At 33.6% G+C, this 14,340-nt stretch overlaps 1 protein-coding gene across 2 annotated transcripts in view; it reads right to left on the bottom strand.

Moving 5' to 3' along the window:
* Positions 1 to 14,340, bottom strand: part of prkcab (protein kinase C, alpha, b) — a 203,583-nt gene that overhangs the window by 38,794 nt on the left and 150,449 nt on the right. For both annotated transcript variants that reach the window (XM_059347130.1, XM_059347131.1), the window contains exon 6: positions 479 to 635. In XM_059347130.1, coding sequence (XP_059203113.1) covers positions 479 to 635 — 157 coding nt within the window. The remainder of the gene's footprint in view (positions 1 to 478; positions 636 to 14,340) is intronic.

Genomic DNA, 14,340 nt, shown 5'->3' with positions numbered 1-14,340 from the left:
AATGAGAAATTTCCCCAAAATAATGAGTAAGTATCGCGATATAATGACATTTTCTGAAAATAATACAAATTATTCTCAAAATAATGACGTAGTAGCTCAAAATAATGAGAAATTTCCCCAAAATAATGAGTAAGTATTACGAGATAATGACATTTTCTCAAATTAATAAGAATTGTTCTCAAAATAATGATATAGTGGCTCAAAATAATGAGAAATTTCCCCCAAATAATGAGAACTACTCTCAAAATAGTGACTTAGTATCTCAAAATATTGAAAAACTTTCTCAAAAATAATGATTTACTTCTCTGGAAATGATGTGGAGCTTTTTCAAAAGATACTAACTAATTATTTCGAGAGAATTTCTCATTAAATTGACTTTCTGGAACTTATTTTTTCATCACGTCTGAAGGAAATGGGCTTCCACAGTGAAATGATTATTCCATCCTATATATAAATGAATGAAGCGTTGCTGACTCACAAGGTGAAGGACTCGTTCCAGCAGGGGTTGAGAGAGGAGCGGATGGTCCTGGTCTTCTGTTTGGTCTCGTTCTTTGGGTCAGGAATGAGCTTGAGTTTAACGTACGGGTCTGATAAACCGTTTGGATCCATCGGAATCAGGTTCCTGGCTTCACCCACTACAACATGAAGAGAGAGAGAGAAAATGTTACCATATGTGTGTGTGAGAGAGTGTGTTCTTGTACTTTTTACATAGTGAGGACCAGAACGTGTTTTTAACCAACAGAGTGAGGACATTTTTGCAAAGTGAGGACATTTCTTTCAAGGCTTTTTTGACATTTCAGATTTGTTTTGAGGGTTAAAGGTTACATGATGATGATAATTAACTGAAGCTGTATTGTGTGGTTACAAAACTAACTAAAATTACAGTGAAAATGTCCTTCGTTTTCGTCTTTGTCAACTTTTTTCATACATAATGAAGATGGGTAACACAAAGGAAACTAGAACATTTCTTCTGGGGAAATTGTGAAAGGGCCACAGGGGCTACTGCCGGTGTGTGTTCACTATTAACAAGCATTCCTTTTCAAGTATTTATTTACAGCAACCTATGACCTTCAACCTCAAAATGTGTGTGTGTGTGTGTGTGTGTGTGTGTGTGTGAAACGTGTGTCTGGAGGAGTGTGCGCGCTTACACTCGCATGTGTGCATGCGTGTATCTGTAACTGTAATCACATCAAAGCATCAAAGCGTTGGGGTCGACCAATCAGAGCAGAGCAATCAACGGAATTAACAGCTGTGGAATCTTCTAGCACAGTGACAGCAGCCAGAGGTGAACAGACTGGAATTTCTGGCCTCGAACAGAAATAATTTTTGGCAAAACCATAATACCTATCATTGATCCAACTTCACTTTGAGCGTCCTGAGTTCTTCCTGAACGTCTACATATGTTTTTTTTAAGAAAAATTAAAAAATAGCTTTGTTAGAGCGATCTAAAAAAACTGTTACATCTCCCTTTTTCTGAAATCTTCCAGCGTTTTTAATATGGGAGCCAATGAGGCTGTTGGTGCGTGTTGGTGGATCATCTGTGTGTCCTACGCCCAAACTATAACTCTGACAGCTTTACCAGAGGATTGTGAGTGAGAAGACAAATTTTCCTACGTTTCTATGTATAAATTATTTCTGTAGAGTGGAATTTGCGGCCTGAAGCGCAGTTTTCAAATTTATTTTTTGACAATTTTTTCTCTCCCTCTACACTCTGGTGATGATGTCACACACTGTGACACGAACATTCCATGCAATACACACCCATTATAATCTCAGAATTTCTCCAAAAATGATCATGGTCATTGAACAGGGATTGATAAAAAACTATAAGACCTATCGAAACGTGGATTAATACACCGATACACAAGACTTGTGTCTACTGTTTAAAGTTTAAATGGAGTCTCTAGGTGAAATTATGCCGGAGAAGTAGACGTTTAAAAATCTCCAATTATTGTTCTTTTTCGCTCATTTTTTTGGCCGTCCCATTCATTTCAATGCAAAATTTTGGGCAGTTTCTTCGTATTCCGTAGAGAAAAGTAATAGCACACCAATCCCGATCAAACCGCACGTTTTGATATATAATAGTGCTCGGTGCGATTGCCCCGTGGCTGTAATTAAGGCAAAATTTACTGTGACCTCTTTTAATCGCCCACCCAAAAAATACCCCATTACAACTAAACGAACAAAAACTAAACTAAAATTAGCAAACTCACTCTAAAAACTCATTAAAATAAACTGAATTTGAGTGTGTGTGTGTGTGTGTGTGTGTGTGTGTGACTCAGGGGTTCAGATGAACAGAGACGGAGCGGTGAGTCACTGCTAGTTACTCCGAGGCCAGACAGCAAACAGAGAAGATATGAGCTCAGTTCATGTAAAATTACCTCCCTGTATGATCTATGTGTGGAATAAAACCTTATGTAATTTCAAATCTTTGCAAGTTTATTTATAAACAACACTGACAAAGGAGAGATTTAAGTTAATGCTGCGTTCGATTGCACTCGGAACTCGGAAAGATCTGACCTCCGAGTCGGAAAAGTGCAAAATTTATTCTGGTTTTAACTGGTTTTATGTAGTTTTATTCTGGTTTCAACTGGTTTTATTGTGGTTTTATCTGGTTTTATTCTGGTTTTAAATGATTTTATTCTGGTTTTAACTGGTTTTATTCTGGTTTTATTGTGGTTTGATGTGGTTTTATTCTGGTTTTAAATGATTTTATTCTGGTTTTAACTGGTTTTATTCTGGTTTTAACTGGTTTTATTCTGGTTTTAACTGGTTTTATTCTGTTTTTATTCTATTTTATTCTTGTTTTAAGAGTTAATTTCTTATTTTAAGCGTTCAACATGCTTATTTCTAGATTTAATAATCTTAATTTAAGAAATCTTGTCAAGTGAAATTATCTGTCCATGCAGCAAGATTATTTCCCTCAGACACACCTTTTTTTTTTTGCAGTGTATGAATTCAATATGCTATTGGATATATACAGTGAATGAATATGTTATAGAAATATATACAGTAAAGAATGTACAGTAAAGCAACAGTGCAGGTAGATGAATGGATGATAATAAATAGTCTTAAATAGTCATAAGTATGGGCAGTTTACAGATAGATAGATAGATAGATAGATAGATAGATAGATAGATAGATAGATAGATAGATAGATAGATAGATAGATAGATGGATAGATAGATATTTTGGTAATTTTACATCTTTTTTAGTCATTTTAAGTCTTTTTTTTGGTCTTTTAATGGGTTTTTTTTTGTAAGTTTGCATATTTTTTTGGTCATTTTAAACCTTTTTTTGTTTTTTGGTCTTTTTATTACTCTTTTTAGTCATTTTACGTCTTTATTTGGACATTTGAAGTCCAAGAAAGAAAGAAAGAAAGAAAGAAAGAAATGTATGTTGCTGCAGCCTCTTTATTGCTGATTAATGGCACACATAGATAGATAGATAGATAGATAGATAGATAGATAGATAGATAGATAGATAGATAGATAGATAGATAGATAGATAGATAGATAGATAGATAGATAGATAGATAGATTTATAGATTTATAGATGGATGGATGGATGGATGGATAGATAGATAGATAGATAGATAGATAGATAGATAGATAGATAGATAGATAGATAGATAGATAGATAGATAGATAGATAGATAGATAGATAGATAGATTTATAGATGGATGGATGGATGGATGGATAGATAGATAGATAGATAGATAGATAGATAGATAGATAGATAGATAGATAGATAGATAGATAGATAGATAGATAGATAGATAGATAGATAGATGGATAGATAGATAGATAGATGGATAGATAGATAGATTTATAGATGGATGGATGGATGGATGGATAGATAGATAGATAGATAGATAGATAGATAGATAGATAGATAGATAGATAGATAGATAGATAGATAGATAGATAGATAGATAGATAGATTTATAGATGGATGATGGATGGATGGATGGATGGATAGATAGATAGATAGATAGATAGATAGATAGATAGATAGATAGATAGATAGATAGATAGATAGATAGATAGATAGATAGATAGATAGATAGATAGAAAGATAGAAAGATAGATAGATAAATTACTCAGTTAATGGCTCATTAAATCAGACACAACATACGCTGAAAACAGGTGCTGTGAAGCGAAACATACTGTCAAAATTCACTTGTGAAACAGCACCAACTGGATTATAACACTGGTGGGTGTTAGGGCACACGCAAACATAAAATCAACAACAAGAAAAAAAAGGGAAAAACTGCATAAATAGGCCTACTACTCACACTAAACTGCTGTAAGTAAGATGTAAATAAGAGGGTGATAAATAAAGTAGTGTACTCCCTCTCACATGGTCAGGCAGGAGGTGAGCACATAATGTGAGGGAGGCGTGACGTTTCCCTGTGTGATAACTGACAAATGGAAGAAGAAGAAAAAAGGAGTGCTGTTACATAGCAACAGGAGTAGGAGGGTGTGTGTGTGTGTGTGTGTGTGTGTGTGTGTGTGTGAGCATGCCACTTTCACCATGGCGACAACATCTACTGTAAGTGGCCAATGGGCCGACTCCACCACTGGCCCACTTAGCTGCTTCATGTCAACACACAACTAAATGTCAGCTATAGGAGAGACATGTAACTACAGCATCCTTTAAACCAGAACTCAAGGAAAAATTATATATATATATATATATATATATATATATATATATATATATAGTTTTAGTGTGTCTTTTTTTTAAAGTAATTTTGTGTCTTTTTTTTAGTAATTTTGTGTCTCTTTTGGGTCATTTTGTGTCTTTTTTGTGTCATTTTGGGTGTTTTTTGGGTCATTTTGTGTCTTTTTTTTAGTAATTTTGTGTATTTTTTTTTTAATTTTGTGTCTTTTTAAAGTAATTTAGTGTTTTTTCAGTCATTTTGTGTCTTTTTCTTTAGTAATTTTGTGTCTTTTTTTTAGTAATTTTGTGTCTTTTTCTTTTAGTAATTTTGTGTCTTTTTAAAGTAATTTAGTGTTTTTTCAGTCATTTTGTGTCTTTTTTAAAGTCATTTTGTGTCTTTTTTAATAATTTTGTGTATTTTTTAGTAATTTTGTGTATTTTTTGGGCCATTTTGGGTGTTTTTAAAGTAATTTAGTGTTTTTTCAGTCATTTTGTGTCTTCTTTTTAGTAATTTTGTGTCTTTTTTAGTAATTTTGTGTCTTTTTTGGACCATTTGGGTTTTTTTTTGGGGTCATTTTGTGTCTTTTTAAAGTAATTTAGTGTTTTTTCAGTCATTTTGTCTTTTTTTGTAATTTTCTGTATTTTTTGGACCATTTTGGGTGTTTTTTTGGTCATTTTGTGTCTTTTTTTGGTCATTTTGTATCTTTTTTAGTAATTTTGTGTCATTTTTTTTTAGTAATTTTGTGTATTTTTTGGACCATTTTAGGTGTTTTTTTCTGTCATTTTGTGTCTTTTTTTTTTAGTAATTTTGTTTATTTTTCTAATAATTATATAGACCAATATATATATATATATATATATACATATATATATATATATATATATATACATATGTACTTTATTTAAAACAATGTTTACCACATCATGTCGGTATCTTTTTTTTTTATCAGCACAACCTCACCTTTATGACCTGATCATTATTTTTTCACTTTGACTTACTGTATCAACAACCCAAAGAAACACAACAAAATGTTGCAAATGTGGACACAAGTTGCATATAAGAGGTAAAATGAGGAGAACACATGTATGTAGACAGGTGGAAGCAGCCTAAGAACACATTTATAGATAAAAACTAACCAATGAGAGCCTGTGAAACATACAAAGACGGCACTTCAGCCGTGGCTTACAGAGAACAATGATGTGTACGATTTCCCAAGGCCAGTAATGAAACTCAGCACAATTAGAAGAAAAGGCTGCAAATATCAAGCTCAAGTTTCTGATGATAAAACTGATAAAACAGACGGAGAGCAGAAACAAGATCACACTAAATCCTCGACGTCTCCACTCTGCATATTTAAATGTAATCAGACAGGGAACAAGGAGAGAAAAGGCTTTAATCTGAGCGTTTCAGGGAGTCAGTGTGAACTTTCACACAAGGACACGTTTGCTGAGATTCGTCATTAAAACAGTGGTAATGTATTTCCTCTCCGGAGCACAAATAATCTCTCTCAGTGCTGAATACAAAGCAAACGTTAGAAAAGGAACTGTCATTCAGAGTCACTGCAGCTCATTTAGTTCTGTGTTTGCAAGATTTAATCTGACTTTGTGTCTTTTTTTTTGTAATTCTGTGTATTTTTTGGGGTCATTTTGTGTCTTTTTTTGGTAATTTTGTGTCTTTTTTCTGTCATTTTGTGTCTTTTTTAAGTAATTTAGTTTCATTATCATTTTGTTTGTTTTTTTTAGTAATTTTGTGTTTTTTGGGTAATTTTGTGTCTTTTCTGGTAATTTTATGTCTTTTTCTAATAATTTTGTGTCTTTTTTGTAATTTTGTGGGGTTTTTTTGTAATTTTGTGGGTTTTTTTTGTAATTTTGTGTTTTTTTTGTAATTTTGCAATATTGTGTATTTTTTGGTCATTTCGTGTCTTTTTTCAGTAATTTTGTGTTTTTTTCTTTCATTTTGTGTCTTTTTTTTAGTAATTTTGTGTCTTTTTTGGGCCATTTTGTGTCTTATTTTGGTCAATTTGTGTCTTTTTTTGGTTATTTTGATACTGCGTAATTTGAGTTTGAGACCCCTGTTTTAAAGTATTAGCTGTGAAACGAAAAAATGTTACAAAAAGAATAAAATAATAATGAAAAAAAACCCCACTAGACTGTTTGTTGGATAAGAGCTAATACAACTAAAATGTTGTGCTCTCACACACATTATTGAAAAGCTCTCATAAATACTGCTGAGATTTCGGTGTAAAAGGAAGGCGTTTCAGTTGTGTGTATAAAAGCATTTCAGTTGTGTGTGTGAGGCAGCATAGTTATTATTTACTTTTGTTTTTTTATTTTATTTTATTTTACCTTACTTTATTTTTATTTATTATATCATATTTTATATATGTATTTATTTGTTACTATTTATTAGTATATATATCATGCTCTACTTTTAATTATTTATTATTTATTTTCATATTTTTTACCTAGCTTTTTTACATTTCTATTCGTATTATTATTTACTGTTGTTTTCTTTATTTTATTTTATCTTACCTTACTTTATTTATTTTTTTTTATATCTAATAAATGTATTTTATTTATTTATTTACTACTATTTACTAGTATATTTATATATATTTATCATACACTACTTTTTAATTATTTATTTATTGTTTTCATCATTTTTATCTAGCTTTTTTACTTTTGTTTTTTATTTTATTTTTATTTGATCTTACCATACTTCATTTTGTATTTATCATATCTAATTTATTTATTTTATTTGCTACTATTTATTAGTATATATAAGTAGTCTGATCATGCAGTAAACACATCCAAAAATACAAAGAATCCAGACTGGTTTTTAATAAAGAAAGCCATTATGAACAGAACATTAAAGCTGCTTCCAAACTTTTTCCCTGTAGTGAATAAATACTATTTAATGATGTTATAAAACGTGAAGGATAATCAGGTGGTAATATTGTAATAGTAGTTCCAGTGTGCTGCAGTAGAGGGCGCTGCAGCTCTCTGACTCTGAACCAGTCAAGCTTTTTACCTTCAACATGAAACATGAATGTGTTGCTCCAAACTCTCAGTTCACTACTTATCCATTACTAAATCTGCTACAGTAATCCCTCCTCCTCCTCCTCCCTGGGTTTATGGCTCTCCTCTCTCTTTCTTTCTGTCTCTTGCTCGCCCACAAACCTAAACACACACACACACACACACACACACACACACACACACACACACACACACACACACACACACACAGATACAATGAAGTACGAGGAGCAGAAGGAAAATCTCAGCAGCATCCCACGTTCTCATCTAAATCCTCCCCTCCGCTGGCTGTGGCAGCATTAAAGGCATCAGTCACTTCCATGGCAACGCTGGCGCCAAACAACGCCAAAGCAACTTCTACGCGCCTGTAAACACAGTAACGAGGCAAACACACACACACACACACACACACACCACAATACTCTGATGAACAAACACAAAAACAGACAGCGATGGATCAGTTCTGTAAATGTTTGTGTAAGTTCCACACACATTTTATGTAATTGTGCACATGTGCAATCTCTCTCTCTCTCTCTCTCTCTCTACACACACACACACACACACACACACACACACACACACACACACACACACACACACACACACTCACACACACACACACACACACACACCACACAATACTCTGATAAACAAACAGAAAAACAGACAGCGATGTAAATGTTTGTGCAAGTTCCACACACATTTCATGCAACTGTGCACATGTGCAGTCTCTCTCTTTCTCTACACACACAGACACAGACACAGACACACACAGACACACACACACACACACACACACACACACCATACAATACTCTGATAAACAAACACAAAAACACACAGCGATGGATCAGTTCTGTAAATGTTTGTGCAAGTTCCACATATTTTTTTATGTAATTGTGCACATGTGCAATCCCTCTCTCTCTTTTCTCTCTACACACACACACACTCACACACACACACACACACTCACACACACACACACACACACACACACACACTCACACACACACACACACACACCACACAATATTCGGATAAACAAACACAAAACAGACAGCGATGGATCGGTCCTGTTAATGTTTGTGCAAGTTCCACACATATTTCATGTAATTGTGCACATGTGCAATCTCTCTCTCTCTCTACACACACAAACACACACACACACACACACACACACACACACACACACACACACACACACACACACACACAATATTCGGATAAACAAACACAAAAACACACAGCGATGGATCAGTCCTGTTAATGTTTGTGCAAGTTCCACAAACATTTCATGTAATTGTGCACATGTGCAATCCCTCTCTCTCTCTCTCTCTACACACACACACACACACACACACACACACACACACACACACACACACACACACACACAATACTCAACAAACATGTATCATATTTCATGTAATTGTGGACATGTGCAATCTCTCTCTCTCTCTCTCTTTCTACACACACACACACACACACACACACACACACACACACACAGACACACTCACACACACTCACACACACACACACACACACACACACACACACAATATTTGGATAAACAAACACAAAAACAGAGCAATGTTTCGGTCCTGTAAATGTTTGTGCAAGTTCCACACATATTTTATGTAATTGTGCACATGTGCAATCTCTCTCTCTCTCTCTCTCTCTCTCTACACACACACACATACACACACACACACACACACACACACACTCACACACTGAAACATCATCATCAGCAGTGATCAAGGGCCATCTCTGCTGTCTGTTGTTGCTTAGATACAACAGGAGCTGCTTTCCTTGCGTGTCCTCCTCTCCCCTCACTCCTTACGAGCTTTTTAATAATACAATTAGTGTGTGTTTGAGTGTTTGTTGTTGTCGTTGTTGGGGGTAAAACAAACATTATATAGACAGAAATAAAGCGGACGTATATAATGCGTCTGTTCACTTGATTAGAGGTTGAATCACCGAAACAAAGCTGCTGTTTACATGCATCACTAGCAGCATGGATCCACTCTGCTGCCGTCATGCAGCGAGACACGCTGGAGCTCAATGTTCCACCTGAACTACACAAACACTATATAACAAAGTGCACCGGCACTTAGATTAGACCAGGGGTCTCAAACTCAAATTACCTGGGGGCCGCTGGAGGCAGTATCAAAATGATCACAAAAAAAAGACACAAAATGACAAAAAAAAACACTAAATTACTTAAAAAAGACACAAAATAACCAAAAAATACACAGAATTACCAAAAAGGACATAAAATAATTTTAAAAAGACACAAAATGACCAAAAAAGACATAAAATTATTTGAAAAAAGACACAAAATGACCAAAAAATAAACAAAATTACAAAAAAAAAAGACACAAAATGACCAAAAAAAGACACAGATTTACCAAAAAAACACAAAATTATTTTTAAAAAAAGACACACAATTATTAGAAAAGACTCAAAATTATATTTTAAAAAGAAGACACTAAATTATTTTAAAAAGACACAAAATGACCAAAAAAAGACACATTATGACAGAAAATACACTAAATTCCTTTAAAAAGACACAAAATTACCAAAAAAGACCAAAAGTAATTAAAGGGACCTTCCACACACAACACAGTAAAGTGCCATTCATATAAAACTCACATTAAACTTTCATATCAAGGTGGGGGCCACAAAATATTGTCACGAGGGCCACAATTGGCCCGCGGGCCACGAGTTTGAGACCCCTGGATTAGACTTTTATTGCATGGATCCTTTATTGTTTAGAGATAATGAATGACAAAGTTCAACTTCTTTCTTCTCCAAAATGCCTTATTTATTTTAAAACATCTCAGCTAATTTATCTAAAGTGCTTTAAAGTGATTATATATATATTTATTTATTTATTTTTTATCTAGCTTTTTTACTTTTTATTGATATTATTATTTACTTTGGTTTTTATTATTATTTTCTCCTTTTTTATGTGAAGCACTTTGTGTTACATTTCTCTTGTATGAAAAGTTCTATACAAATAAAGTTTGATTGATTGATATGTGATACATAAAAGTAACATGAGAGTATGCGTGTGTATTTTTTTTTTGGAAACACCCATCCATGCTAACACTATATTTTCTGTATCTGACCTGAATGTCTGCTTATTAAAGAGAAAAGGAAAAAGGCAGCTAAAGCTGACATGTGGTGGCTCCCGGGGCGCTGCGTGCTGCGGCTGCAGCGGGCCGACAGTGTGATCTCCCTAAAAAGGCTTTGAAATTCAAATGTGTTGTTGCATAACAATGCCATGTGCAACCAATGAATGTCTGATAATCTGAAGGGGAAAGCTGCTCGGCTGAACAGGAGCTGGATGGATCCCTGCAGAATGCTCCGTCAGGGTCTGATACACTGTAAAACATGTCTGGAGGTTTAACGGTGAAAAACTGCTAAACCAGGACAGTAAAAGACGTAAAATGATAAATGAGTTAATTCAGTTTCAGTGACAATGAAACACTGGAAAGGTTTATATCAGCCAAAACAGTATTTTTTACAGTTATTTTTTGAAAGATACATTACTCCACTGTAAAATACACTGGCACAGTGAGTATAAAAAAATATACTAATATATTTTCTAATTATTTTGTGTCTTTTTTTCATAATTTTGTGTATTTTTGGTCCATTTTGTGTCTTTTTTGGCCATTTTGTGTCTTTTTTTAAGTAACTTTGTGGATTTTTTAAAAATGATTTTGTGTCTTTTTTTGTAATTTTGTGTCTTTTTGGGCAATTTTGTGTCTTTTTCTAATAATTTTGTGTCTTTTTTAGTAATTGTGTGTATTTTTTGGGCCATTTTGTGTCTTTTAAGTAATTTTGTGTCTTTTTCGGGCATTTTGTGTCTTTTTAAAGTAATTTAGTTTTTTCCTGTGATTTAGTGTCTTTTTTTGGTCATTTTGATACTGCTTCCAGCGGCCCTCAGGTAATTTGAATTTGAGACACCTGCTTTAAAGTATTAGCTGTGAAATGAAAAAATGTTTTTTTTAAAAATACATTAGTCCACTGTAAAATACTCTGGCAGTGCGAATATTAAAAAATATACTAATATACGCTGAACTTTATTTTCACTCCACTGCTCTAAATGGATAAGAAAATCCCTTTTTTCCAAGATGGAATTCACTGTAATTTTGGCATTTATTTTTTGTAAAAATACTTTTCCTCACTGTTAAATGTATTAAACACCATATCTCTAACAAAAATATACTGTAATATTTAATGGTAAATCTTTAATTTATGCTGCATTTATTAAGTATTTTCTTGTCAATTATATGACAGAACAGCGTTTCTTTTGATGGAAAAAGTTTATTTTTTACAGTAAAATATGGAATAAAATGGCAATCTTAAACGTGAAATCAACAGTGTTAATATCATTTTACAGTAATATTAGAAAAAGTTGCACCGTATTTATTATGGTAAAGTTCTGGCAACCACAGCTGCCATTTTTTGTTACCGTTAAAAACAACAGTTGGGGTTTTTTTTACAGTGTGCATACATTCTTTTTTCAAATTTAGTTAGTTTTAGTAAGTTTTTAGAGTGAGTTTGCTAGTTTTAGTTTAGTTTTTATTAGTTTTAGTGTTCAGTGTTAGGTCCTGCTAATTATTTGTTTCTTACAAGATTAAAAAAACTTAGATTTAGAAGTCTTAAATATATCTTGTTTTAGAGTTAATTTCTTTTTTGAAGTGTTCAACATGCTTATTTCTAGGTTTAACAATCTTAATTTAAGATTCAAGACAATTTAATAAATCTTGTCAAGGTAAATTATCTGTCCATGCATCAAGATCATTTCCCTCAGATTTACTGTTTTATTCTTGTTTTTAGACTAAACACCTTTTTTGCTGTATATAATCTAAAAAACAACCTTTTTTTTTACTATTTGTGTTCCCCCACAGATGACACACATACAGTAAGTGTGTCGTCAAAAGCCTCTTAGAGTAAATATCAGATATTAATATCAGATATTAAGCCTGTGTTTGTACTAACAGGCCTGATGGTGTTTTGAATTGTTGTCAGTTGAGAGGAAAAAGAGTATTCTTGTTGAACTATGCTTCAAACCTGAGGCGAACATGTCAGCAGGAGGAAATCTCACCCTGAGTAAACCGCTGTGTCCCGGTCCTCACATGCCCTCTGAGTGTGTATGAGTGTGGGTGTGTGTGTGTGTGTGTGCGCAGGTCATGGGGGGACATTTGCATGTTTGCCTTTTCTTAAAACTCCAGAATAAACCTCTGCTCATGCCCACAGGTTGTTTATGTCACTTTGGCTCAAAGAGATGTTGATCAGGAAGAGGAGGAAGAGGAGGAAGAGGAGGATGAAGGAGGTAATTAGCAGGGAAAAAAAGAAAAATAAAGGAAACAAGGTAAGAGACGGAGAAAGAAGATGAGAGCCAGAAGGGAAAAGGACGAGGCGCTCAACTGAGCAATGGTTTCAGCTGGTAGAGAAAAAAAAAGGAGGAGAGAGAACAAAGGACAGATGCTGCAACCTGGTCGCACAGGAATCTGTGGAATAGCCACGATTCGATTTAATTTTGTGCGTTTTTTTTTGTCATTTTGTGTCTTTTTTGGTAATTCTGTGTATTTTTTGTCATTTTGTGTTCTTTTTTTTGTAATTTTGTGTATTTTTTGGTAATTTTGTGTCTTTTTTTGGTAATTTTGTGTCTTTTTTGGTCATTTTGTGTCTTTTTTTGGTCATTTTGTGTCTTCTTTTAATACTTTAGTGTATTTTTTTTGTCATTTTGTGTCTTTTTAAAAATAATTTAGTGTCTTTTTTGGTAATTCTGTGTATTTTTTTGGTAATTTTGTGTCTTTTTTTGGTCATTTTGTGTCTTTTTTTGTCATTTTGTGTCTTTTTTTGGTCATTTTGTATCTTTTTTTGTCATTTTGTGTCCTTTTTTTGGTAATTTTGTGTCATTTTTTCAGTAATTTTGTGTCTTTTTAAAATCATTTTGTGTCTTTTTTGGTCATTTTGTGTCTTTTTTTGGTCATTTTTTAATAATTTAGTGTATTTTTTTGGTAATTCTGTGTATTTTTTGTAATTTTGTGTCTTATTTGGTAATTTTGTGTCTTTTTCTTGGTCATTTTGTGTCTTTTTTTGTCATTTTGTGTCTTTTTTTGGTCATTTTCTGGCGAGATCTTCGTGACAAAGTGATTATGTACATTCACTGAGTGAATATTTAAAAAATAAAACATATTTTTCTTGCTAGAAATGTAATCAAAATCCATTTTTATGGTAGCCAAGACAATGACGCGTACTACTGGACAGATGGAAGCTTGTAGTTTTGTAGTTTTCTTACAGATCCAACATGGCTGCAGCAGACGTGAAGCTCTCTTTAGATCCAGCTGTAGACGGTGTTCTAGATAGTTTAGAGCCAAAGTTGATTTTAAAAGAAGAAGAAGAACAACATTTGACTTTAAACTCCTGTTTCACCACCAAAAAAGATGTTTTAGCCTTAATGCTTCCGACAGGATTTGGCCAAAGCCTAGTCTACCAACTAGCCCCGCTACCACTGATACGATTGGCTAAGAGCCCAATAAACGGCTCTGGAGGATCTAGTCTGGAAACCAGTCCAGACTAGATCTCATTTGTGATTAGTCTGGTGTGAGCCA

Source organism: Centropristis striata, chromosome 13, assembly GCF_030273125.1.
Source record: "Centropristis striata isolate RG_2023a ecotype Rhode Island chromosome 13, C.striata_1.0, whole genome shotgun sequence".
In the NCBI taxonomy this organism is placed as follows: domain Eukaryota; kingdom Metazoa; phylum Chordata; class Actinopteri; order Perciformes; family Serranidae; genus Centropristis; species Centropristis striata.
The sequence above is the reverse complement of the archived record's forward strand: the minus strand, read 5'-3'. Positions and strand labels throughout refer to the sequence as shown.